General features: G+C 38.2%; 10 protein-coding genes across 10 annotated transcripts; 3 read left to right on the forward strand and 7 right to left on the reverse strand.

The window, feature by feature from the left end:
• Positions 1-84: 84 nt before the first annotated feature.
• Positions 85-1079, reverse strand: BDF20DRAFT_917491 (uncharacterized protein; the record flags this gene model as incomplete). The annotated part of the gene is made up of 2 exons (XM_053084577.1): positions 85-887; positions 971-1079. The coding sequence occupies 2 exons, from the start codon at positions 1077-1079 to the stop codon at positions 85-87; spliced, it is 912 nt and encodes a 303-aa protein (XP_052931138.1).
• Positions 1080-3299: 2220 nt separating this feature from the next.
• On the reverse strand, positions 3300-3736 carry BDF20DRAFT_829470 (velvet factor; the record flags this gene model as incomplete). Its single annotated transcript, XM_053078321.1, has 2 exons — positions 3300-3544; positions 3619-3736. 2 exons carry the CDS (start codon positions 3734-3736, stop codon positions 3300-3302), a joined length of 363 nt encoding a protein of 120 aa, XP_052931139.1.
• Positions 3737-6077: 2341 nt separating this feature from the next.
• On the reverse strand, positions 6078-8189 carry BDF20DRAFT_829366 (uncharacterized protein; the record flags this gene model as incomplete). The annotated part of the gene is made up of 6 exons (XM_053078314.1): positions 6078-6152; positions 6232-6513; positions 6618-7552; positions 7624-7921; positions 8015-8059; positions 8142-8189. 6 exons carry the CDS (start codon positions 8187-8189, stop codon positions 6078-6080), a joined length of 1683 nt encoding a protein of 560 aa, XP_052931140.1.
• Positions 8190-8905: 716 nt separating this feature from the next.
• On the reverse strand, positions 8906-9313 carry BDF20DRAFT_899959 (uncharacterized protein; the record flags this gene model as incomplete). The annotated part of the gene is made up of 1 exon (XM_053082704.1): positions 8906-9313. A coding segment is annotated over one exon (165 nt), but the record flags the coding sequence as incomplete, so codon positions are not given.
• A 777-nt stretch (positions 9314-10090) lies between these two features.
• Positions 10091-10803, forward strand: BDF20DRAFT_899962 (uncharacterized protein). Its single transcript, XM_053082705.1, has one exon. It carries the CDS (start codon positions 10586-10588, stop codon positions 10757-10759), a length of 174 nt encoding a protein of 57 aa, XP_052931142.1. The 5' UTR covers positions 10091-10585; the 3' UTR covers positions 10760-10803.
• Positions 10804-14202: 3399 nt separating this feature from the next.
• Positions 14203-14857, forward strand: BDF20DRAFT_982579 (uncharacterized protein; the record flags this gene model as incomplete). The annotated part of the gene is made up of 1 exon (XM_053085141.1): positions 14203-14857. Exon 1 carries the CDS (start codon positions 14528-14530, stop codon positions 14855-14857), a length of 330 nt encoding a protein of 109 aa, XP_052931143.1. The 5' UTR covers positions 14203-14527.
• Positions 14858-16264: 1407 nt separating this feature from the next.
• On the reverse strand, positions 16265-17963 carry BDF20DRAFT_899978 (uncharacterized protein). The gene is made up of 3 exons (XM_053082706.1): positions 17880-17963; positions 17610-17814; positions 16265-17527 (listed from the first exon to the last, which is right to left on the reverse strand). Exons 1-3 carry the CDS (start codon positions 17901-17903, stop codon positions 16752-16754), a joined length of 1005 nt encoding a protein of 334 aa, XP_052931144.1. The 5' UTR covers positions 17904-17963; the 3' UTR covers positions 16265-16751.
• A 2857-nt stretch (positions 17964-20820) lies between these two features.
• On the reverse strand, positions 20821-21450 carry BDF20DRAFT_899983 (uncharacterized protein). Its single transcript, XM_053082707.1, has one exon. The coding sequence runs from the start codon at positions 21321-21323 to the stop codon at positions 21093-21095; it is 231 nt and encodes a 76-aa protein (XP_052931145.1). The 5' UTR covers positions 21324-21450; the 3' UTR covers positions 20821-21092.
• A 15-nt stretch (positions 21451-21465) lies between these two features.
• On the forward strand, positions 21466-23452 carry BDF20DRAFT_899989 (uncharacterized protein). The gene is made up of 4 exons (XM_053082708.1): positions 21466-21626; positions 21693-22660; positions 22731-22849; positions 22936-23452. Exons 1-4 carry the CDS (start codon positions 21548-21550, stop codon positions 23399-23401), a joined length of 1632 nt encoding a protein of 543 aa, XP_052931146.1. The 5' UTR covers positions 21466-21547; the 3' UTR covers positions 23402-23452.
• On the reverse strand, positions 23453-25662 carry BDF20DRAFT_900009 (pseudouridine synthase). Its single transcript, XM_053082709.1, has 6 exons — positions 25324-25662; positions 25025-25263; positions 24549-24943; positions 24391-24484; positions 24045-24321; positions 23453-23981 (listed from the first exon to the last, which is right to left on the reverse strand). Exons 1-6 carry the CDS (start codon positions 25590-25592, stop codon positions 23906-23908), a joined length of 1350 nt encoding a protein of 449 aa, XP_052931147.1. The 5' UTR covers positions 25593-25662; the 3' UTR covers positions 23453-23905.
• Positions 25663-27091: the final 1429 nt, after the last annotated feature.

Genomic DNA, 27091 nt, shown 5'->3' on the forward strand with positions numbered 1-27091 from the left:
TACTCCATCGCTTAATACCATATATATATTAATGACATTATATCTACAATTATCTATAACACCCGATGATATCCATGTAACAATTTACAAAACGCAATTAACCAAAGTACAAAGATTAGTAAAGGTTTTTCTATCTATTTCTTGGAAAAATTGTAATCCACTGGCTTTTTCAATAGCACTGATATCGACTTGAAATCGACTCAAAGGAATAGTGTGCTCAATAGCTTGATTGGGTAAAACAAAGGAACCTGCAGCATAATTTACATTGTTCGTAGTGGCCAACAAAATTTTGAAAAAATGGGTTGGAACAGCAATGGTAGGATATTTAGCACCGATGAGTGGGTATTGCATGTGATATTTCGGTTGTCCAGCAGTTGCCGGTGCAGCACCTGCAGCACCAACATTGACACTACCATCAGGATTGACTATCATTTGGGCATCGGCGAAAGAGAAAGTATTATTAGTATTCGTGAGTTGGGGTAAGAACAAAGGCCCTGTATAGACATAGACATCTGTGAAGTTAGCTGTCAAATCACGACAGAACTTTTCAAAATAAGCCCAGTATTGGCGGTTGAAACCAGGACCAATCTGAGGTGCGATATTAGTCAATAAGAATGTTTCATCCATAGCTTGTTGGGTTGATACAGCGTCACCTGCTGGCGCCATATGGCCGCGATCATAGCCGCTATTGGTATAGTCTTTGGTATAGGCCCTGAATATTTCGGGCAATGCAGGATCATCTTTGAAGGTCACTTTATCACGCGATACACCTGGACCCTCTTTTAAGCTAGCAGCAGTAAGATGTTCACCAACCCAGTAAGGTATACGATCTCTACGGTTATATGATACGGTATAAGCTGTTCTTTCAAATAGATCATTGACAGGTCCTGACGTGCAATTTGGCGGGAATTGTTTCCTTAAGCATTAATTTTGTTTTCCCTTAATATGTCTTCAAATATTTATGTTTTACCTGGATTTCCAAATTTTAGAATACTGTTTGCTGGTGCTGTAGTTGCTGTTGTGGGGATAGTCGTGGCGAGCTGTCTGATTTGCATATTTTGAAGGTGATGGCTACTCATTCGTAATGGCACCGCATTATACATAAAAAAGACGCCAATGAAAAAGCCACCTAGTAACCAAAGGAAATGCTGAAAGGGTATCATAATGTCTTTTCACGACCAGGGAATCACAATTAAAACAAAGTAAAAGACAGGAGAAAAGAGCTTGATTTGATTAGAGTCAATACATTGTAAACAATATAAAATGAAAAGGCTACTGTAGTTTTGCTTGAATCTGAAACAGTTATGTTTGGTCATTCAGAAACGTGCAACTTCCAAATTAGGAGAAGGGGACTCAAATGATTTTATTCACGTTATCAAAAAAAAGAAAAAAAAAATTGAAGGATCTCATTGATATTTATGAGAGAGCGTGGCTCTTGGTGATTAGTGAGAAGCTGGAAGAAGACAGAAACAAAAAAGAAAAAATTACCGAAAACGTTAATAAAGAGAAGCATTCAGTAGTGTTGGTAACCTGAGCCATCCTATAAGGTTTCATTCTGAGCATCCGAGCTACAGCCGTAGTCAAATTCAGTGGTACTGTCCTTCAAGGTGCACCTCTCGACTGCATTTGAAAAATGTTCTATCTTGAGAAAAGTTGGACAAAAAGTACCTACCTTTCTATAGAACTTCTTCAACGGTATCTTTAATTCTATCAACCCAAATGTGTTCGTGTTCAGCCGAATTGTTTTTGACAGCCAAAGGTAGAACGCTTGCTCTACGAATATAAGCTTTACTTTTTTTCGTGAATTGATTAACAAGCATAAATGCTCACTGTTTAAAATTTGTAAACAAACAGATCTAATGACCAACAGAGTTTTAAGACTGATATTCATGCAAGCACACTAGGAAGTTCCACCAGCTATTAGTTTTAAACCTTTGAATGACAGCGAAAGATAGGCGCTTACGAACATTTATGGTTCTGGGTCTGCTCCAAAGCATGGCAGCGTGTCAATATTGCTGACCTAAGCCATAGACTTATTTCAATAAGATGACACCCAGCGATATTTAAGGAGATCCTTTACACGCTGCTGAAAGTGAGGGCGATACTCTCAAGATAAGCAAGGTCGATAAAACCCTATTTTTGCAAGGTCATCATTTTTTTTATTTTTTTTTTTACTTCAAACTTGAAACTTTACTTTTTGAAATAATTGCGATGTATAAGGTTAAAGAGAAAGAGGGGGCATATAAATACAATGAAATAATAGTATGGTAGTGCGAGTGTTAAATCTTTAAAAAAAAATTGTATATTAAATAGTAGCAATTCAACGAATGACTTAAATAGTGATGGTGTTAATATGATAAAATATATAAAGGATGAGTAAAGAGGGAAAAGTACAATGCATTTAGGTAACAATGGAATAGTAGAGATATAATCTACAGAAGGGGGGGGAATATTCTAATAGTTCAAACGTTCAGGAGAGGTAGATAGTTGCATCATAGCAGCAGCCGCGTCGTTTTCTGCATTGGGTGCAGTACACATTCTTTGTCTCTTGTAACTACTGTTGCCATCAATAGATGTTAGGATATCACGAATGGAGGGTAGCTTTACAGAAGGAGGCGGTGAGGAAGGTAGGAATGTTGCACTGAATGGAAGGTACGAAGTTGTTATACTTGTACCAATAGCATCGTAAGACTGAGGAGGCGGAGATAAAGGAGGCAAAGATATTCGAGACGAAGAGAAACTTGTGGTGATAGGGCTGCTTTGGCTACTACCAGAGCTTGTATAACTGCTATTGCAGCAAAAACCATCGGTACCATTGCTAGTAATACTAGCTCTTCTTTCGTTAAGAGTAGCAATGGAACTCGTAGAGAGTGGCAAATTGTAATGGGTATTGGTAGCGTAACTTGCAGTGGCTACTCTTAGACTCTGAGCAGCAGCAGAAAAATATGCATTATTGGAAGAGGAAGCAGTAGCAGCAGAACCAAATCGGGCTGTTGGTAAGGGGTCATTACAAACTAGTTCGTTTGTAATTGTTTGAGGTTCGTAAGGATTGGTTGACACATAACGTATATGAATATTGGAAGGACCAGGGTAAGTAGGGCCAGTGACATTGCTTGTTGTTGTTGTTGTTGTTGTTGTAGGTTTGGAAAGGATATATTTTTCTGTTTGAATTTCCAGTTTTCTTTTACGAGACGGGCAGTTAGCAGGAGCAGTTGTTGAGCAACTATTGTTATTGGTCCTAATCGTTTAAGGTATAAAAGTAAGTTTAAAAGCCAGAGATATAGGACACGGCGAGACACTTACATTTGGGCTCTATTTTCTTTGCGAATGCGGATACGTGTACCCTGGTCAGAAAATGATCGTGACAAAAAGGTGGAGTCCAACATTCCGGGAAACTTTTTAGTAGGGTAGACAATAAAAGGCTGAGTGAAGATGGATTTAAGACAGACAGCGCCTGTGCTTGTAATTTCGAATAAGGAAAGCTTCAATCTGAAGCTTCCTTCCACTTTGACGGATAGATCCCCAAAAACAAAGAATGCGCCGTCTATAAAGTCGTTCAAAATGGTCAGCCTTCTTATGTTTGTTAAATATCTGTTTGAGGTAACTTTCAAAACTTACCGTGGTTATCAATGTCTTTGAGTTTATACATTGAAGAAACTGTTTGTCCCGACAAAGCATTATGCGTAGGCGTGTATATTTCATTATCGTTCGTCGGATGAGCCAAATTAGCACACATGAAGAAGTATGAATTTTGATGGAAGGTACTACATGAAAATTTAGAGAACTTAAATTAGATAATATTCCAAAAATTATTTGACCAAGGGTAAAGATGAACAAGGTGATACATACTCAATCTCTTGTGGAGAAGCGTCATTAATTTTAATTTGAATGATGGGAGGAGGATCTATTGGTCGACGATCTGATAAAATTCAATAGAAAAAGAAAATGTTATTCAATCTTGTCTTTGAACAATTCGACCAGAATGGGCCTAGCTAAGCTGTTGTTTTTATTTTTATTTTATTTTTATTTTTTGTAAATAGCAAAGATACCTACCTCTTTCGTTGTTCGTACTGATACGAGCATGGATGGGTTCTTGACGATTAAGTAAAGTGTAACAATCACTATAGTTACAGTGCTCAGTAAATTTCGCTGTTTGGCACAAATAGTGCATGCCCTAGTAAAAAAGGATATTGATTCGCTACCTTGTCAATGTGGGCATTTCACAGCACGCTGGTATGTAATTATAATGGTTGAATTTGGACATATTATCTTTTGGAATTGTAAAAATTGTTATCTGCTTTCGCGAAAATACTTTGGCAGTAGGTCGATAAGGAAAAATAACCACAGAAAAAAATGTTTTGAGAAAAAAGGAAAGAAAGATGTCGTGCAATGAAAGAACGAAAAAAAAGATCTGATAAAAGCTTTGCACATCTTCAGACGGAGTCAGGAACGGTATCACTTTTTTCTAATCTAAATTTGATCATCCGAATGATAAGAAAAATGAAGACGCAAAACCACCGATTGACGCCAACAGCTAATATGAAGCAAAGAAACAAATGGACGTGAACAATTGTACGTGAGCCGAAGAACCAAGCGATCATTGCTTTTTTTATGTCATGATCTACCCAGTTATTAGCAGCAAACTTTTAAATCGAACTTCACCACTATATGTTTAGCCTTTTATCTTTATTTTCCTGGTTAAGCCTACTATAACAATGGCTGCGCATAAGGGATGAAAATATTGCTCGATATATGGTCATTCTGAATTACATCTCACAATATGTATTCTCAGGATACCCTTTTTAAATAGATAACGATAGATGGTAATATGTTGTTTTAAGCATAAAGCGCGGGTTCGCTTAGTCGGGTTTATTACCCGGATTATGAGCAGCTTCACACTAAAGCAGATTCGGTTAAAGTGAGTTATGGTCTAGGAACTAGGTTGCATAACTTGCTACGCAAACTTGGTATACGTGTCAATATTGATTTGTAGTTTACAACAATATCTTCCAAGGCTTAGTCTCTGTTGCCTCAACTGCCATGTTTTCTCCAATGTGCTCTGTAAGGAACCTATTACATGCATCAACATCGTGACCTTCTAAATCTCCTATTCAAAAAACGATCTATTCAATTTACTATGCTAACAATTGCACAACGAGCATTTTCGCGAGTTCGAAACCTTCATGTGACGGTGCTCACCGAACAACGATTTCGATGGGTACAATTGATTACTTATCAACGACAGGTTGATTTGATAGTATTTTATCAGACCATACATGCAGAATTGCTGGTCTCTATTTCCCCGCTCTATTTTTGTCAGAAACAAAAAAAAAAGCTACAAAAATGGCATTATGAAACACCCTTTCATGAACAACGAGAGGGAACGCTCGGTTTTAGATATATACTTGTTTATTCTTTGAGGGATCTCAGAATAACCGCACAAATGGCTGATGTTATTGGCTACTGAAGGAGAAAAGGATCTTTAATTTGCGCGACTTTTCATGGTAAGCCTACACGCTATTTTCATCGTATACATGTTTTCTTATTGTGAAAGCTAGAAACCTCTGCACTTTTTGCAAAAAAAAAAAAAAAATAAAATAAAATAATAAGGATAATTAAAGAACTCTATTGATGGAGTACTCAGTTAAAAGACAACAATATTTGAGAGTATTACTCCCACTTGCACAAATTGCTGTTACTTTAGTTAGACTATTCACGGATATTCTCTTATCTGATTCTGACTTCAATTTTTGTTGAAGTAAAAGAGCCGAAATTTTTTGTGTAATCCTGGATTTGGACAAACGCAATGTTTCGCAATAATCTATCAGATAATAGTGTTTGTAAAGGATTGCAATCTATACTGTATTTTATGATATGCTTTTGCTTTTCAACAATTAGTTAAAAGGTATATCCTATCTTTTCCTTTTCAGAGAAGAAAATTTATTTGAAAGATGAACAATTATTGTAATTTTATAGTACAGTGTGTTATATTGTGCGGTACTGGAAAGTCTTTATACAACCCGCACGCTTAATGATATATAGAAATACATTCGTTGATATAAAATAATGATAATACTCTAAAATTCAAACTCTGGGCGAAATTGATTCAAATCAGCTCCTGGGACAGCTTTGTCAGCTAAGTCACGGCGATCCTGTTAATAAAGAGAGTAAATACATTGTTATTCTATCTTCCTCGTATATTAAAAGTCCATCATTTGTATGCTGTCTTACCATCATTATGAAAGCTTTTCGTAGCATTTCCCATGAGTTATTCGATACGTTGACGCCTTCTTCAGAATCACCTTGACCGCGCTTATGCATGGATAAACCCGTTAAAATGTGCTCTGCCGCTTCCTTATAACAGCCAATATTTATACAGCTGACGCCGATATTATATCTCGCACGCACAAACGATGGTCTCAGCTCCAGTGCTTTATGATAAGCATCAATGGCTTCCTCTGAGCGACCGTTATTTGCCAAAGTAGCACCCATACGATTCCATAATAGATAGTCCTATTGATAAGAATGCAGAAAATTTGCATGAGTATGTATTTATTCTCACAATCATGAATGCACTTCCAAAATAACCGAACATTGTGCCATTTTATGAACCTTACATTAGGTCTTCCTTTAAGAGCCGAAACGAAACAATCAATCGCTTTATCTAGATCACCACTACCATAAAATAAAACACCCAATCCCACTTGCACATCAGGATCCATTAGCTGTCCATCTGGAGCTTCTCGTGCCGCTGTCAAGAATAAGTTAGTCACACGATCATGGAGTTCATATGGAGAAACGGCATCAGGCAAACGATGAGGGACGAGCTGAGGGTATTTTTGTGCAATCCACCGCTCCAATGTTTGATAAGCTGCGTGATCGTACGATTCATTTGTATAACTCACTGCTAGCGACATCAACGCTTGCAAATTACTTGGATCAGCTTCAATCGCTCTTTCCAAGGCACGAATCGCTGGCTCCTCCTTCTCATTTTGTGCTTGCACATTACCCAAATGTGTCCATGCTTCTGAATTTCCGGGATCTTTTTGAACAGCTGCTTCGAAAGCCATCGCTGCATTACTTAATGACCCACCTGATTCCAACAATTGTAAACCTTCTGCCAATGGATCAGGATGATTTAAGAATGGATTATTGACTTCAAAAACATATTCACCCAAATCAGGCTTGTAAATAGGGTTACCGCCATTGAAATTACCGAACTCATCCTCCCAATCATTATCTTCGGCTAACTGGTCACGGATATTTTGCCAGACATTCTCAAATTGTTCAAACTGAGGGTCCTGCGCTGCAGCCGCTTCCTCCACTTTACGCGCCATTTCTTCTTCTGTTGGTTGCTGATCAAACGAGGCGAATTGCTCTTCCCAAGATGAATCCAAACGCGCTTTACCTTTACTAACACCACCTGGTTGATGTTGAAGATCGAATTCATTTGCCCAGTCGAAATGCTTTTGGAAGGCGTTTTCGAATTCAGCTAACTGTGCTGGATTCATATTGGTCACTTCAGGATGGTTCATAAATTCCTCTCTCCACACTATGCATTTGTTCATGTTACATTCCTTGACCTTTGCAACCTGAAAACATACTAATGCCTTTTGTCTTTACCTGATGCGCTTTGTGAGGGCCCAGCAGCTGCTTTGCTTTCTACAAATGCCTTTTCCATGGCAGCTTCTTCTGCAGGTGTTAGCTCCCATAATTTGGGACCTTGTTGTTGGAACTCGTTTGCCCATCCGCCGGCGTGAGGTATTTGACGAACAGTCTCCAACTCTCTCTGTAAAGCAGAAAACTCGAACGCACTTTGACCCATCCTTGGCTGCTGGTGTTGCTGTTCTGGACCAAAAAATTCGTCCACCATATCTCTTCCTTGAGCAAATCCTGGCCCTTGTTGTCTTTGTGTTCGCATCTGATTCATTGAAATTTTATGGTTACGAGGGTCTATTTCAATTTCACGTTCGAAAAGTATTCACATTTTTCTAGATTGATACTGATAACTTACTGATGAAGGCCCTGCATTTTGTTGTGAAGGTCCTGCAAAACGATCCTGAAGAATAATGCGGTTTGTCAATATACAAAGGTTTCTTTAGTCTTGACACACTTTTTTAATGATTAGCTGTGCTTATTACATTTTGAAGTGATCTGTCTTGACTGAATTGCTTCATCATCTGAGCCATGGGATTGACTGGGCCACAAGAATCGTCACCGTTCATCATCTTGGTATCGAGGCTTTGTTCAAAAAAGGGACCAGAATGAAATAGATTTAATACAACGGAAAGAAAAGAAGTAAGTAGGTATATTTTTATAGGTATATAATGATAAATCAAATGGGAAACTACACCTGATAATTTTAGTCAGCAATCCAAAGTACGAATAAAAACGCACAAGCAGGAATTAAGGTTTGAGAAGTTTTCATTGGATGATACTTTGTGGGGTTGTTGTTCTTGCCCCTCAGGTTCATAGTTTATAAACCACGCCACCTATTGGACATTGTCTACAATCAAGAACACGAGAAAATTGTTTACAGTTGTACTTTACTTAACGCAACCATCCTTTGAGTTATGGAAGGGAGGAGGGTAGCCCCATAATGCCTCTCATAGGTGACTAGTAAACTTGGTTTTGAGAGCGAAATTTGTACAATCACGGGCTGGTCGTCCCACCTGATACTTTTTTCTTAAATGCTTGTAAAGATATCCATTTGGCTACCAATTTAAACAAAGCTGCTTATGTCCTTGAACTAAATATGGTTCGATGAAGCGTTAATCATTTACAGCCACCTTTATTCAAAGCATTTCTTGAACCTAAGCGATTGATATCCTTCTTTACAAGATTTTACCAAAAATATATATTCAGGTGGTCATAGCATACTAAGTCCAGTTGGCTGAATTTCTTCTAATTGTTGACTACGTTTAAACAGAAATCCTTTTTATTACAATATTTGAAAACCAATGAGCACCAAAAATTGCCTGGGGAAGATCCTAAAGTCTCTATATAATAAACTATATATTGCTAAAAAACTCCTTTGGAAACAAGGGTAAAGAAAGGATTTAATCAGTTGTGATTGTGTGAGGGCTAGGGGTCAACCATTGTAATAGAGCGAAGCACAGTGAGAGGTCTGGTGGAGGTGGATCAAATCCATGAAGCAAATGATCAAGTTTATAGAGAATGTGACAAATAGCCGGCCAACGGACGGTCCATGATTGGCGAGTGGCGGCTGATCGAGGGGGGACGGGTGGGAGGTTGATTCAAAAGATCAGACAATGGATCTAGAATTGATATTGACATCCTCAGGCGTTGATGCATCTGTAAGCACTGTATGGCATGTTGTTTTGTCATGATAGTGGTGGGATGATGGAAGCAGAAGTTAGAATGTCCAACAACAGGGAATTCCGTCTTTCAAGCCACACACGCATCCATTCCCATTCATTTACTCTCTATCACTCCGGATCACTGGCTATCGTACGTCACCCGCAACATTCTTTATCGGTTTATCAACCATAAGATTCCCTACCGTTCGCTTCTAAACCATATCCTGAAAAACTCTTCCATCTCTCCTCCATTTCAAAGTTCTACTTCTATTGAATCTTCCATCCATATGCTTTTCACAGCTCCTGTTAAAAACCACATTTGGTCTACTATCATTACCGAATTTTTATGGCCTACTATTACTACCCAAAACATCATTGAAGGCTCAATCTCCCTAGATATCGACTTGCGTCTCAAATCTTCGAATATCCTAACACCCACCCTTATAGTTCTTGACATTAGCTAACATATGGAAAGCTCATTTTCGGATCATTTTCCACTTCATCCCTTTCGATCCTCACTCTGTTCTCGCTCACTCTCGCCGAGAACTACACATGTTGCTTTCCGAATCCGAACTTGCCCTTGACTGAGCTCCTCTGGTGTCTCCTCTTCTTTTGTTTATATTCAACTCGTTCATACACAGTCCTTTATCATACTTAAGTCTAATTCACTAATTGCTTTATTATAAGTTGCGATTACCTCTTGAGAAATGTTCACTCTTTCTCTACGTAACGTAAGCAGATAGAAATAAGTTAAAAAAAAAAACTATGGGTAGAAATGTCAATATACACATCACAAAAACAATAGAAAAAGAAAAAGGGGTGCTATAAATGTACACAGGAACAAACGTAGAAATAAATACAGGTTTTTTGACTGGATTTGCGCATGATTTTTATTTTTATAATACAACATACGTAAATACTCGCAAAAGCAAACTAAAAAAAAACTAATATAATACTAGCAACCCTTTCAGCATTTGACAAACACTGCATTGTTGGTTTGTAATGCGACTGCTATCGTCTTCTATTTAAGCCCTCCCTCTTAAAAAAAAAAGCGTATCTCTTTCCACAAAAAAAAAAACCCTTCTTGCGCACACCACGATGCTTACTTTAACTCGAAGACGAAGCCTATATCAATGAATGCTTCCAAAATTACCCTTACAGAAATAAAAGTTCTTGATTGGAAATACAAAAACGCAGTAAAGCAAATACTTGACCTCGGATTTCAGCCAGTTGAAGTAGAAATGGATTTGTAAAAGCTTGGTGCAATGTACAAATCTCTTGTGAACGATATGAAAGATGAGCATTCAGCAATATATTCAGAAGACGAGAACCAAAAAGTCACTCATATTATTGAACATATGGAGTTCCTTTGTACAGTTGCACCAATAAAAAAGCTTTTGAAAGAGAAGAAGTGGCAAGTAGTACCAACAAACCCTTGAGAATAATGTTCTTGATGCTAGAGAAGAAGAGCAAAAGAAAGAGAAGAACTCGTAGGATATATTGATTCAACGACCAGAACATAGTAGGTCACCGTACTGCTCCCTGTTTTAGAAATAAAGTATGGTTGGAGATAAAAAGGCAAGACTGCTGAAAAGAAATTCGATAAACTACCCATATAAGAAAAGTTGCTCACCTTGCTAAATACTATGGTGATGAGGGAGCCTGAACCTGCAGAAAGCTAATAGTCCCAGATGATTTTATAAACACATGCGCAAGATGAAAGAAGAGTTGGGTACACTTACAACCTCTGGTCACCCTTGAAGAATGTGAGATGTTAGTTGAAATTTCGAAATGCGATACTGCGCGATCTCAATACGGATAATGATGTAATAATTTCGGAAGAAAAGCCAACTTTGAAAGGCGTGAAAGTTGATATCAAAAAGGGAGGATTGTTGAAGAAGAGCACATTGTATCTCTAGTCGAAGCAAGTTAGAAGCCATGTACCCACGGAAGAACTAGAATCTATGTCCTGTCAGTGGCAAGGCACCAAGTTGACTCTTTACGGAGTTAGCTTCTGATCTAATTTTAACCTATGTGAAAGGTTCCTTCCAAGTGCCAGTTTCTGTAAAACATCTCCCTGAATTCTCGAAATTGTTAATGGCCGTAGTTTCCTAAAGCGTGTGGTCAAGCTCAGCTATGCCAAATTCACTTGATTTTAACCTTAAAGAATTTCCCCCAGCCATTGGTCAAAACGAGAAAAGCCAAGACTGATGATGTTAAGAAAGGCAAGATGCTTCCAAAAGGTACTACGGCCTAACATATTGTTAGATTTTTGGAATCAGTTATGGATGTTTCGGACAAACAAAATAAGAAGGGTTTCTACTTAGTTTTAGATAATTGTAGAATACATCACTCGCGCTTTGTAGTTGATTTTATTAACAAATGCGGTTATAAGCCTTTGTTTATGCCATCTTATTCGCCGTTCTTAAACCCCATCGAAGATTGCTGGTCAAAAATTAAGAAGCATAGTAGAAGAAACCCACTCGATAAAGCTGATTCACTCACCCCACGTATTACAGAGGCATTAAATACTATAACTATAGAAGATTGTAAGGGTTGGGTTGGACATGCTGAAATATATTGGGAAAGATGTCTCTTTAAAGAGATTGGTTTGAAATAATGTAACGTCTATTGCAAGTTTGAAATAAACAAGACTTTGTCAGAAAACAAAATTGAGAAGAAAACATAAATTAAGAAGGTCCAAAAACCAAGTTGAAATACAGTAGTTAACAATCTATGGATCAGAAAAATCTCAAACAGTCCCTGAAAGACTTTCGTACAGTTCCTACAAGCAATGCAAAGCGCCCCAACAAACTCTAAGCTCATATCAGTCTGTCGCCCAACAGTAAGTTTAGATCCCATACTATGGCTCCCAATGACAAGAGAAGAAAAAAGTCGATGTCTTCGTTGGCGACTTGGTTGGTTACCTAGTGGTAACACCACCTACTGCATCCGGCACCCTTCAGCATTGTTAACAAAGACCCACTTAATCCAATGCCTGAATATGTACTCGCGTTGCAGCGACCACAGCAAATTGATGATCCCCTTTCATATCTTCTAAGTCAGCTACCTAACCACCCGCCTAGACAACCTACGATAAAACGTCAATGGGAAGACCAATGGCCGATCCTCTGCTACATACTATATGAGCTAGACTATTTATTCCACGTCAAAGAACCCCCACCCTTGGATGTTGCTCTAGGATCTTTACTGCTCCAATGGATGCCTCCTTCTAATCACTCAACCTTGTGACAAACTCGTTTTTACCCTTGATCCTTAAGGGCTTTTTAGATACTTTTATAAACAGTCGGATCTGCCCCGGGCAATTTTATATAACATGGTGCCCACTGGGTTTTAAAGAAATTATTTTGTCAATAAAAACCTCTCTTTAAACGTAGTTAACAATCTTTGGTGTTCCTTTCCGCCCGGGTGGCTATTTGGATCTCAACGAACTCATCCGTATCATTACCACGAAATCCTTGGCTACGATGAATATCCTCAGCTCTATTGCCTTAAACACCATGGCTTTGAGAAACTCTTGGCCCTCCGATTTTATTCTGCTATATGCCCTATCACCTCCGCCAACGTCCTTAGGCTGGAGAAGGCCCAAAATACCTGTATTCGAAGGAACTTTGATGGTTCGTCCCGATCATCTGTCAAAGTGATGCTCCACATGGCTGATCTACCATCCATGAAAGAACGCTGTGTGATTCTCCAGGCTAAATACATACTTCGTTCTCACCACTTACCAAATGATGCTCTCCTCACTTTACTGCGCCGCTATATCCAATATCCATCCAGCAAATCAACCTATATTCGTCTCAGTCGCTCTCCTATTTGACACCGAGTACAGCAACAGCAGTCTACTGATCACAAGGTCCTCAGCCAATGCATCCGTGAGTTTTGAACAGAAACCCTACATGAACTGCAACGACCACACCAGAACTTAGAGTTGCTCTCTGCGTGTCGGACATCCATCAGCTTAGACCATATACTCTGGCTCCCGATGACTAATGAAGAGCGTAGCCGCTGTATCCGATGGCGTCTTGGATGGCTACCTGGTGGTCATTCCAACTTCTGCTTCCATCATCCCACCACTATCATGACAAAACAACATACCATACAGTGCTTACAGATGCATCAACGCCTGATGATGTCAATATCAATTCTAGATCCATTGTCTGATCTTTTGAATCAACCTCCCACCCGTCCCCTTCGGTCAGCCGCCACTCGCCAATCATGGACCATCCGTTGGCCGGCTATTTGTCACATTCTCTATGAACTTGATCATTTGCTTCATGGATTTGATCCACCTCCACCAGACCTCTCACTGTGCTTCGCCCTATTACAATGGTTGACCCCTAGCCCTCACACAATCACAACTGATTAAATCCTTTCTTTACCCTTGTTTCCAAAGGAGTTTTTTAGCAATATATAGTTTATTATATAGAGACTTTAGGATCTTCCCCAGGCAATTTTTGGTGCTCATTGGTTTTCAAATATTGTAATAAAAAAGATTTCTGTTTAAACGTAGTCAACAATTAAGTCTTGCTCAACAATGCAACATTATATCGTTTTCGACCAACCACTGGTGTATTGCAGGGATCCATTCTCTCACCTTTCCTGTACTCGCACTATACCAATGACCTCCCTCGAACTCTTAGATCCATAAATACTTCAGACAACAATAGCTCCTCACAGCTTTTTTCACCCGACTGTCTACTATATGCCAATGATGTAGTACTGATAGCCACCCAAACAGAAATGTGCAACTTACTTAGCCAATGTGAACGTTATAGCTATGAATTAGGATTTAGATGGAACCCAACAAAATGCGTAATCCTTGATAGCGACACCAGTCACCCAGCATGCAAGTTATATGATCAGATTTACCGCTAGCTTCTATTTTCCTGTACTTAGGTGTTCCCTTCAAGCCCGGCGGCTATATCGATAGCAAACAACTTGTTGAACAAAATACCTTAAAGGCCCTGAAAACATTCAATCAACTCACAGCTATTGGTGTCAACCCTACAGGCTTCAGCCGGCTACTAGCAGCTCGCTTCTATCCCAATATCATTCGTCCTCCATTGGACTACGGATTGGCTATTATCAAATATAAAAAGTGCATCGTCGACCCCTTGAAAAAGGCACCAACACAATGCCTTCGCCATATCTTTGGTGATTCTTCCCGTTCATCCGTGCACATTATGCTACATCTGTTAAAGTTTCCAACGATGCGTGAAAGACTCCACATTCTCCAGGCGAAATTTCTACTGCGGCCCCAAAGCCTACCTGCTAACGCCCTGCCAAAGTGCCTACTTCCTTATGTCACTCAGGCCACTAGCAAATCCCTTTGGTCCCAACTGTCACAATCCAATACAATTTGGAGAAGGCATTCACCATTTCGCGATAGGAAGGCTTTACAACAGGCCATCAAAGCATATCGTCAAGAGAACTTAGACGCCATCCGTTCAGCGCCCAACTCAAAGTTAGTAAGACAATGCCATCCTAATATCTCTCTTGATCCCAACCTTTGACTCCCAATGAGCTTTATTGAGCGTAGTCGCTGTCTTCGTTGGAGACTGGGCTGGCTCCCCAACAACTACTCAGCCCATTACCTATTCCTACCCCTAAGCACTCTCACTAAAGCCCACATCATTGAATGCCTACAAAACATAACCGCCTGCAACTTCCGACAACTGTCGTTGATTCCATTTCTTATTTGTTGAATCAACTCCCCACTCGACCCATAAAACAGCATGCCGATGTCCCAGTCAACTGGAGTATATCTTGGCCAATTGTCCAAATGCTTCTTGATGAGATCGATTACCTTCAGCACCAGAAAATGCCCCCTACCCTGCTAGAAACATCATAACAGCCCTTGCTAGACTGGCTTTATGCGTCCACTCCCATCATTTCTTGGTTGTTCCGTTTTTACCTAGTCTGCATTGTGATCACTTATCCTTTTTTTTCTCTAGTCTCTTTTAGGGTTTTTTAATTCCTCACGTATTTGATCTGCCCAGGGCATTTTTCTGATATGTAGTTTATCTGAATGCCCATTAGGCTAAAAATTATAAAATAAAATAAAAATCATGTTTAATCGTAGTTAACAATTAGGCTCTCCACCGATATGGTGCGCCCACAACTGGAATACGGATTGGCAATATGTAAAGTGAACAAAATCAACCACATGAAGCTAGGCAACGCCCAGAACAAATGCACTCGGCGGATATTTGGTGGATCAACACGGACCTCAGCCAAAATAATGTGTCACTTAGCCAATCAACCTTCAATGAAAGAAAGAGCCTACACTCTAAGTTCATCTCAGTTTGTAGTCCAACAATCAGTCTAGATCCCATCTATGGCTCCCTATGACGAGAGAAGAACCCAGTCGATGCTTTCGTTGGTGACTGGGTTGGTTAGCTAGTGGTAAATAACACTTACTGCATCCGGCACCCCTCGACACTGTTGATAAAGACACATTCGATACAATGCTTGCATATGCTCTCACGATTGCAACAACCACACCACATAGATGATCCCCTGTCACACCGATTAAATCAGCTACCCAACAACCCACCCCGATAAACTTAAACACGACGTCCATGGGAACAACGTTGAGCAATTATTTGCTGCATACTCTACGAATTAGACCATCTATTCCACGGTCAAGAGCCCCACCCTTAAATGTTGTTGTAGGTTCCCTACTGATCCAATAGATGTCCCCTTCTCACCTACCAACCCTTTGATCATCCCCTTTTTACCCTTGATCTCAAAGGGCTTTGGACACATGAATAAACCAGTAGGAACTGCCCTGGGCAATTTTATTGTTCTCGTTTTCCTCAAATTCAAGTTTATAAGGATAAATGATTCTCATATAACGTTTTTACCGTTGCAGATAGGCGAATTCTTCTATCAAATAAAGCATACCTTTTACATCTTTTCTTTGTTCCAAAATATAGCACAACTTGCTATACTAAGTAAAATGTTTCTCAAGGTTTATTGGAGAGGAATGCATACGAAGCGTTGGTATAAAAAGGAGAGGCAAAAACGATGACTGAGCGGTAATAACGAATAATTAGTTTAAAATAGCAGCAGTAATATGCGTTGAAAAAACAATGAATTTAAGCAAAAAAACCAAAATTGTAAAAGAGAGAATACAAACAGTGACAGTAGCATAAAATACTTGAAATAAAAGCCAAAAAAAGAAAAAAAAAACTGTACATATCATAGTGAGGTATAAAAGAAGTGAGGGAGACAGGCATATACGATCTAGACGTAGGATCTTGTCAAGGTAAAGAGACTTGCTGACTGTGCTGATAGTACGTATCTCGATTACAGATCGAGTCAGAATAGGGCTTTGATGGGGTTTTTTCTTTCTCCATAACTGTAATTATAAAGTGGCGATAGTGTTAGATACAATTAGCTACCTTAGGCAAGAGACATAGTACATGAGCAGCTTATATTACCTGTTGAAAATGGGAACGATGTATTGTATGTATAAAATTCATTACGACGCTGCTTATGTTTTTGAAGGTAAAGTGCATAAGAAGCATTAATACCATTAGTATTAGAGTGGTTGCTCATGTTGGCATTATTGTGGTGGACGGTGCTTAGATCACTACCCACTCCAAACCCAACAGTGTAGGCATAAGGTGAAGACAATTGTGCGTTAATATGCTCAGATTCCAACATGGGCTGCAGAATTCTACGTCTTGCGTTAATGAACCAGTTACTTATTTGGTTAACAGTAAGCCCTGTACGTCGAGCCAGATCGGCCTTTTCCTTTTCAGCAGGATAAGGATGCCTCTTGTGCTGAATTAGCCATTCACGTAGAAATTCTGTCACTTCTTTGGGAAGGTTTCCTCTGCGTCTTTTTTTGATGTTGAGTGTTATTGTCGCTGTGTGGCTTGACTGGGCCGTTGAACTTGCTGTTCGATGCATCATCTGACTGAGAGTAGGAGATGGCTGTGCATGTGTGATAACTGAGTGAAGGCTTGGTATACCAGTAATTTGCATTTCGTTTGCAGAAGAAATGCAGCCATATTTATTGAAAACATAATCAGCCTTATTATGTTGTAATGGGCTACAGACCTCCATGGTTGTTCTAAAGCTATCTTCGTACGAAGTGCTGGAACTTGAAGAAGAAGTACTAATATTTGATGTTGTACTCGTACTGGGTGAGACTTCGATGTTGTTGGTGTCTACTATAGGAACTTTTTAGAGTTGGTTATCTTCTTTTCACTTCCTATATCTTGTTGTGCACGGTTATTTAGTGTAACAAGTTACCCATTTCAGAATCGCTGAAGCTCGATTTGCTAAAGTAATGTGCGTTATGTTGAAGCATAACGTTTGTTTTCTGTTTATGATGATCTATGGCCATACGATCATAACTTGCATTGGCATGGAGCTGTGTCAGTAATGTTTCCGAAGGACCATCATGAAAGAGAATTAATGGACGGAAGGAACGAGGAAAATGTTTCCTACTAGTGTTCTAAAGGAACTGTTGGGTCAGTCTTTTTTTACTTGAAACATAAGATACAAAAACTTGCTGATTACAATGTAAGTTGTTTCGGTCATCATATATGAGTTCAATCGGGCTTGATGTTTTAATTATAGAGAGATATATGAAGTGGAATAATAAAAGCAGTGTTGAAAAAACGCAAGAGTCCTACAATCAGTTCTCCTTATATATGCTTTGCTATCCTATTCACCTGACACATCTTATACTTTTGCTTTAAACTTATGTCGCTTTTTATTGTACAACGTGTATTAACTTTATTATTTAAAAGGGAACATCAACTTTGCCGACCTGCGGCATTAGGTAAAAGAGGAAAAGTCTGTGTGTACTGCTATAAAGCATAACAGGAAAAAAGTAAAAAAAAAAAAAAAAGAAATGCTGTTGGTCTCTAGCATTTCTTCTTTCATCATGGAAAAACGATAAAAAAAAGCCAAAGAACGTGCAAACATAACTCATGAAATCTTAACGGTCTAAAAATCAAAAAGTCCACCTCTCAATGAAATGGAAGAAACTCGATGAAGGATACACAAGTGTAAAAAAAAAGCAAAAAAGCTCAACTTTTACTCACTTCTTCTCGTCTCCTTTCCGCCCGACCCCCTTTATTTTTGTTCTTCTACTTCCACTTTCATCTAATTGAAGGATAGTGATCAAAATAAGTATATATGCTATGTTTGCTGTATAACATTACACAAACCTCATGGGCAGTAATAGTAAGTAGATGAAAAAAGAGCAACGGAGCATATCGTTATTGACAACAATCATCACAGCTTAGCCTCAACCCAGTTATAGCTACTATTTTACGGTAAACAGCCCATAATTTGATCCAAAGAAATAATACAGTACATTTAATGGGATATTCAAGAAGAACGAACACAAATCAATTATATTGAGAACCTGTTTTGACAATTACCACATGACCGATTGTGTTAAGTAAGTAACCCTGTGCCTGCATTCTCGGGCCATTCCTTGTAAAATATGATGTATAGGGAGCTCTTATCCTTCTTTATGTAAAGGATTGAAGCTTAAAAGCACGGACCAGCTGACTTGAATTTTGATATGCAATCAATGGACTCTTGTACGATGGTGCTATATAATTCTATACTCATAAGTATGTACTACGTAATCGGTGACTATATCCTCCTTCTACTTCTTTGCATTACTGATAGTTAAGGGAGAAATTATACTCGGAAGACAATTCTTTGTGAAAAAGAAACCATAGTAGTCCCAAGCATTTGAATGAGTCAAACATATCATTGATTAAGGTAAAGACAGTTCCGTGCTTTGCCTAAGATTCGTCTTAAATAGCGTATCTCTCACCAGAATTTCTTGCTCACTGTACGGGTTGCTCGCTTATTTACCGGTGCATAGTGAAACTAACTCTAGCATAATGCATATAACGGAAGAAAGGTTTGGTATTCACAGTAAATGCAAAAGAGATAGGATGTCTCTGCTGCTCCTTTCAAATCCGCCCGAAGTTGAAGGGAAGCATGTTCTTGCTGTGTTTCTCATAAAACCCATGGTTCCCCCATGCTAACCTAATCGTTGCATTACTTGTGGTAACAATGACAGGATTAAAGAATTGTTGTAGTAGACATTCCAATCCTTACAGTGCAATTTTTCAATACATTCACTCATGGAAGAATTTGTCAACTCCTTGACGATCATTCGGACATGTCGTTGTTATTATTATTGTTGCATAGCACGGTTCATAAAGTGTTTGAGCCATTGATAATTGTAGTTTTTACTGTTTAGAACTACGCAGTCTATTCTCGAGCTATGTCAACGAAAGGTACACTTTGAGGCAAAAAAGAACACTAAGTACGCCAAGAAAATAACCGAGTTTGTGAAGGTTTTCTGTCGCCATGGACGATCATTGTTGCTAGCAATCGCATTATTATTCGCTTGTAGATCAAATACAGTAAAGCCAAGCTTCGACAGCAGAATTTGTAAAGGATTGCATCCGTTAATCCAAATAAGCTAAATAAGAGCAATGTTGCCCGTGGATGCTATTTTATTTGCGGCCGGATCCCTCATAAAAGATATGGAGCGGTTGTCGCCTGAATATCGCGGATGGTAAGCTAAGTACAAAAATTATAATTTACAATGCCATTGGCTTTTATGACATAAGAATACAGAATACAGAATACAGAATACAGAATACGACATGTGATTTGGCTTTTTCAGAGTAAAACTGTCTTAACTATATCTATTTACTGTATACTTTCGTTTAAACATTGGCCTCCAAGATAATCATTGCATCTTCATATTCATCGTCATTCGTATCATTCACGCCGAGTGAAATCAATGTATTTGTAAAGTCAAAAGAAGAAAGATATTCGCGGCGATGTATGATACTCAAAAGTGGTGTAGGACGCCCGAATTGCCTATAGTAACAATATGTTTCTTCGAGTATGCCAGTGTAATGACCATCTCTGTCTGTCTTGTTGGCCAAATTTCATACTTACTAACTCGTATAAATATAGCCTTAGCTCATTATCTATGCTCGGTAGTATTTTTATCCGCTCTCTTTAAATCATTAGCTCTTTTACCTTACTTGACTATCTATTGTGTTATCAAATAAAACACACTTATTATATATTGTTGTTGTCGTATTTAAGGCACGATGATAAAAATATTTACATGAGTAAATCATTCACAACGTCTAACGAAATATTGGAATAATTTTTTGATCTCATATGACGCTCATATCTTCGTTCCGTTTCGTAAGCGGTGTATTCGATTGCATACATTTCTTAAGTTCAAATGCTTATAAGAAGATAAGCTAAACAAAGAATATGGATTATAATTCCTATATGAGATTAGAAACGTCATATAAGACTCGAATAGGTTAACTTTATGAAATGTATTTTATTTATGTTATCTATGGCTATATGACGGATAGGTATATAGCAGGATTGATATGTATTCGTAGGATATATCAATTCAACAACCAGAACATAGTAAGTTGTGGTACTGCTTCCCGTCCCGGAATAAAGTATAGTTGGAGATAAAAGGCTCAATCACTTTTTATTAATACAATAAATGTTCTCGCAATCAAGAACATCATGCACGAATATCTCGTCCTAGCTAACATATATAATCATTTCCACAATATCTGAGAAGTACGAATTGGATTTTATCAAATGGAAGATTTAATTACAGTATATATGATGGTAATCTTAGTGCAATATGATATTGGATTTAACAACCTTCCTTTACCAGGATATTCTCTACAATATGGAATACTAACTCTAACGCCGGATCTTCCATTGTTCTTGAAATACTTGGTTCATGGCGTGCAGTGTAAGAAAGTAACCTAGTGCTGCCATAAGATTTAGTGCTGGTTGCTGGAAATGACTAGATACAACATCCACAATCAACAAAAACCATTTCTGAGTTATCTGTGTGATTGCAATGGAACACTCAATTTCATTATTGGGAGTAGGAGGAGATCTGATTGTGTTACCAATTTCTCGAAACATACTATAAAATAAACTAAAATGCTATCATATCTATGCAATTATCAATAAGAAATCGCGATTTCGGTAAAATAAAAGAAATAAGGGAGGGAGAGAGGGACAATCAGAGTCTAACTTTACTTCCAATAATGTAAGTAAGTGTTTCATTGCACTCACACAAATAACTCATTTCTGCTCCGCCTTACCTTTTTTCTCTTCGCCTTTAAACGTAAGAACACAAATCAGGCATGCACGGTAACTCACTCAACTTCTTCGACGATCAGAAATACGTGAAAGAACTGGAAAAGTTGAAACTCACACATACAGGTAACAATCTACGTTTTGTCATGTCTTGGGAAGGTATCTTGAAGTAATAAAGGTATGGAATTGTAGTTACGGCTGAACAGCCGCAGCAGTTAAAAGTAGTTAAGGGTGATTCTGGAAGTAGAGCCAACAAATACAGGAAAAATGCCCTTAATACAATCGATGATGGCATGTATATTAGGGATGAAAACAGATGGAATGAAGATGTGGCATTTGCTAATGTTACAATTACGACCACTGTAGCTACAACTAGCCGATTCTCCTCGTTTACCAGCTTTTTTAACTCTATAGCGGGGAAACTCAATTTCTTCAACGATAAGACGTCCAGCACCGTTAAGTTATCAAACACTGCCATCGATACTGTCGCATCTTCTTCTTCTGCGTTACCCTCCCTCAGTTTTGGTAAAGAAGGAAGATATCAGCCTAATATATCAGCAGTGGCCCAAAGAAGCCAAAGTAGTATGTGTAATGCTACTACTGCTGCTGCTTACGGTACTATTATCAATAGTGATAAGGTGGAGAAACTCGATGTTTTAACCTTTCATCCCCTTTCCTTTGATAATAATGAACCTAATGGCACTATGGTTTTAGTGAATTATGACGTTACAAATGTCAATTCCACTATTACCGGTTCCAGGAATGCTGCTGAAAATGTTGAGAAGCTGGTTATTGACCTTGTTTCTTCTGACGAGGAGGAGGTAACGGCAGTGGCTGACAGAGATATTGAGCTCAATAGTGACAAAGATGATACGCATAGTATCATAACGATCAGTAGCGATGGTAGTAGTTATATTGATAACGACGATGCCTACAGCCAATTAGAATTAGCAGTTAGCAGTGATGCTAGGGATAACGATTATGATCGAATTTCTTCTAGGCTTCAATCTAGGGGCAAAAAACGCGATAGTCACCTACTCAACGTAAAAAGAAAAAAAGCTCTTGCCGAAATGGGTTCGAGGCAGAGAAAGGGTAGGCTTCACAGAGTTAATGAATTCTTAGTTACACGCTTTCAAAGAAAGGCACGTGAGATGATAAAGGTAGGAGCTACTTCGTTTTCTTTCTCTTTTTCTCGCTTGGTAAGGTTTTGCTGATAATTTTGGCTTTTAGAATGACCAAATTGTAATATGCTGCCCAATATGTAAGGTCCGACTTCAAGTTGATCCCGAATGCCCGTTGAAATCGCCAGTTAACGTCAGAGGCATACTTTATTGTGGCGGTTGCTACAGGTAATAATATGAGAAGGGTGATGGGTATAATTCCGTAAGTACAGCCCGCAACTTAGCACTGTTTGTTCATGACATTTTCTTTGCAGATTGAAAGCTATAGCTACCAATGACAAGGGTCTTAAAGATATTATCAATTGGCTGAAGACAGGACAATTCCCAGCAGAGGAAAGCGAAAAAAGCATTGATTTAGGAGAGCTACACCGCGCTATGGTAAGACGATCGATCTGTTATCAGAATTTCCAACTTCGGCGGCATCGTCAATTGCCATTCAATATTACCCCGCAGCGTCTATATGAGTTGTGCCTCAAAAGTAATTTATGTTGTGCAATCAGCAATCAACCTGTACTTTTAGGCCAAGGAAAATTTTATTCTATTACCATCGATCATATTCTGCCCAAAAGAGATGCTCATGTCACGACATGGACTATGGGAAATTTACAGGTCATGAGTTATTTGTTCAACAATATTAAGGGATGTTATAGCAATGAAGAAACAATAAGATACCATAGACAGTTAATGGATAACATTGACGATTATGTTGATTATGTTTGATAAACATTAATTTATACTCATTTTTTATTCCTCCGGACACTGAAATAAAGCCCTTTTTTATGATAATTAATTGAGGAGAGAAAAGATTTGGGCTCATGATATTCGTTGTTGATGAATTTATACTTTATGCACTACATACTAGTTGCGCTTCAGTTTCATAGGTTTACCAGCTGAAGAAATATCTAGGTATTGTCTAGCGCTCATTAATGCATTTGAGAATGATACTTTAGTTAGCAACTGCTCGGTTTATGTAACCAGTTTATAAGAGAGGGACGACATTGAACACGAATAGATCGTAAAATATTTGGATTTTGTTGTAAATTGCTAACTACAGATAAGTAAGTTCTAAAGCAAATAAGTACAGTCTAGCATATATTATTGGACCAGAAAAATACTATCTCTTTTGCTTTTATTAGGTACAAGCGACTACTATTTTCAACGAATATTGCATCAGTACCTTATATAGAGAAGACGTCCGTTAAACAACAAGACCAAAAGCAGGGTCTAACTTTTGCCTGATAGGAAGTATCCGTAATTTGTGTCCAAATAAGGTTCTGTAGATGCAAGAAAGGTGTCAAACCTACATTATAAACTATAAGAAATTGACAAACAGTAGCGTATACTTATAGGAGGGAGAACTTACACACGCTCAGCTATTTCGGTTTTAACAATATGAGGATATAGGAACTGTTCCTTGAATGCTTCAATTTCCTTTTGGTGTACATCAAAGCTCAGAATATTTTTGGTAGTTGTACCTTCTTTTTGTCGTAGCATAATTAAATTGTTATAGGCCATGAAATCAGGTCTATCCAGCAATAACCCTGAAGAAGGAGCTTTAGGAATATTGATCTTTGTTGACTCGAAGGATTTTGGTATAATTGTCAACGGAGAATTTGCTCGCGTGCACAAGACAGCCATTGCTATTACATGAGAACAAATATTAGTTTAAATTCAGTTAGTGATAATGATTGAAAATTTGCAGCTTTTACCTATCATTTTTCTAATCTGATGGATCATAAAAGAATTGCCATGAAGTTTCACACTTAACCATTCCATGCCACTGATAAGCTTAGGCCCATTAACCTATAACGTATTGTTGGATGACTCATTTTCAAATTGGTAACCATCACTTCCACTATTATTATACCTCAACGCTAATGATATGTCTATTGGCGGACATATCTTCGAACGCCTTTCCATTTGTGTAATTGTGAAAGTTATGCGTGCCTTTGTACAGTGATAATGCTGCTTCGAATCTCTCTAACCGCTCAGTATCAATCCGGTAACTTCTCAATTTCTCTGTATCTATCAATTTGACATATCTCATTGACGGCGTTTCTTGTCGATTCTCGAGTTCCTCATTGCTACTCGGTAGCGGTATAAAGTCGGAATGATATATTGACGGATTCAGAGTTATCTTGGTGTTCTTCAATGTTCGAATAGGCTCTAAGCATTTCAGTGCATAAGATGGTAACATATATTCGTAAATGCGTGATCCACATGAATTTTTTGCACTAAAGCTACGTTGCGTTTCTACGTAGCCTATCAATAAAGCAGATCATCATTACCTTTAAGTTAGTCCTATTTAATCTTCTACTGCTCGAACATGTAATTAAACATTACCCCATACACGGATAGGGTCAGATAGCAAGGCAGCATTTATTCTGTTGATCATCTGTTTGTCATCATATCCAATCATTTTGAGCGAGACAACGTTACAAGCAGCGTGAACACCTTTATCTGTACGAGCAGCCCGCTGAAGCTGTACTTTCTTAGGATCCACAGAATTAGATTTCGACACAGCTCCTGCTGCACATAATGCCTTGAATAACACACCCTCCACAGTATGCGCGGCAGGGTTACTATATAATTTTTTAAGAATTCACGTAAGTTTGCACTTCAAAGGAAATATTTTATCTTACATTTGCATTCCTTGATACGGCGTTCCATTATATCCTAAAAAAAGAGCTACCTTCTTCTTTGGTTTGCGAGGCTCATCTACCTTATAGGAAACAACACTTTGCCGAGCAGTCGCCAACGATGATGCTAAACGCAATGAGCGAGAATCCCATACTTTTATGAAACAGCTATTTGTTGGTACTCCAGAGACAATTTTGACGGACAAAACAGCTATATGACTATTACGATTGATTGGTCGAAATAGATAACTTTTGTTGAAGCATGAATTCATCAATTTGGTAAGATCAAGGGCATCACAGGGGCACAGAAAAAAAAAAAAAAAAGCAGAGATCTGTTAGTCGGAGACTATCTTGCGGCCAGTGATAAAGACTCACAAGATAATCGGGTTTAAAGCAGTTGGTTTTTTTCCTGTTACATATCTCAGCGTGTGATATGGTGATGCTTGATAGAATGTACGGGTCAATCAGTTGCACGAACAGAACTATGTAGCTAATAATAGACCGTATCTAATTAGCATGTCTCTCCAAAAAATTTTGCTCATCAATAAAATAGTTACTGTATCATGGATGAGAAGTCTTGAATTCCAAACTCTTCATGAAATTGAGCTTGAAAACCTCTGAATAGAACATCTAAAACTGGCATATTATCGATGTTCGTCTCTTTGTTCATGAAACTTCAAAATAGGTACGTCTACCGTTTTCCGACTGACAATATCAGAAAATGGAAATGTGTATTTTTGCTTTCCGAGAGAACGTGTACAGTGACCTAAAAATACATTGTCAAAGGGCAAATGACGCTATAATGTAAAACAATTATCACTTTTTAAAATGATTTAGACTTAAAATGAAGGTAGTAACTACTGTTACAATATACCAAAATGTGTATCAATCTATTTCTTTTGCTAAACAAATCGTTGTTACTCAATGTAATGCTCGAGGAAAAAAGAAGATACGGTCTGGTCAGATTTTGACGAATTATCTAGGTTAAATTACGTGATATGGGCCACTATAGTGGCTTGCACTCAAAAAGTCAAGATAATAAAAACGATTGATCCTGTATGTTTAAATATTAAAGCAAACGCGTCAGAGTTTTGAAAATATATGTTTGCTGCTACCACCGAAATTTCCAAAGTAAAAATGAGGATTGGTTTGGAAAAAAGCAATAAAGAAAACAACACACCCAGTACTAGTAAATATCTTTGTGATGATACGTGCAGCTTGCCAAATGAAAGCTATTAGAAATACTGATTAGGATTTCAGACCCTGTCTATCAGGCTTTTTAAGGTTGAAGAATAACAATTAAAGAAATATTGGCAGATCTTGATTTGGTTATTTTAATGGCACTAACTCCGTCAAGACTCTCTTTTCTAGGATGAACGGTGTTTCTTTATTGCATCTTAACGATTCTGCTAGTGTAATACCATTTTAATTTTCGACAAAGACCTGAGCTAGCTAATTTTGTAAACTATCCCCATTTCTTTTTTTTAAAAGGTAAAACGGGTTAAAAAAGCTGGTAAAATCTTTTATACGCTTAATCTCGTCTTAAAGCATGTTTCCGGAGAAAAAGAGGATAACTATGATGCATTCCTTGCTAGTAGCCCCCAACGCTTCTTAGACTACGTTTGTGGATCAAAATAGAGCGTGTTACAAAGGCTTTCTCCCATATCTTTTAGTTGTTTAGGTGATGCCAGAAGTATTGTACCGTCCAAAGGAATCGACATTAGTCTGACATTTTAAACAAAGAAAGAGCAGACGAAAAGATTCATAAGTT

The sequence above is a fragment of the Mycotypha africana genome (assembly GCF_025528875.1).
Source record: "Mycotypha africana strain NRRL 2978 chromosome Unknown BDF20scaffold_15, whole genome shotgun sequence".
Lineage (NCBI taxonomy): Eukaryota > Fungi > Mucoromycota > Mucoromycetes > Mucorales > Mycotyphaceae > Mycotypha > Mycotypha africana.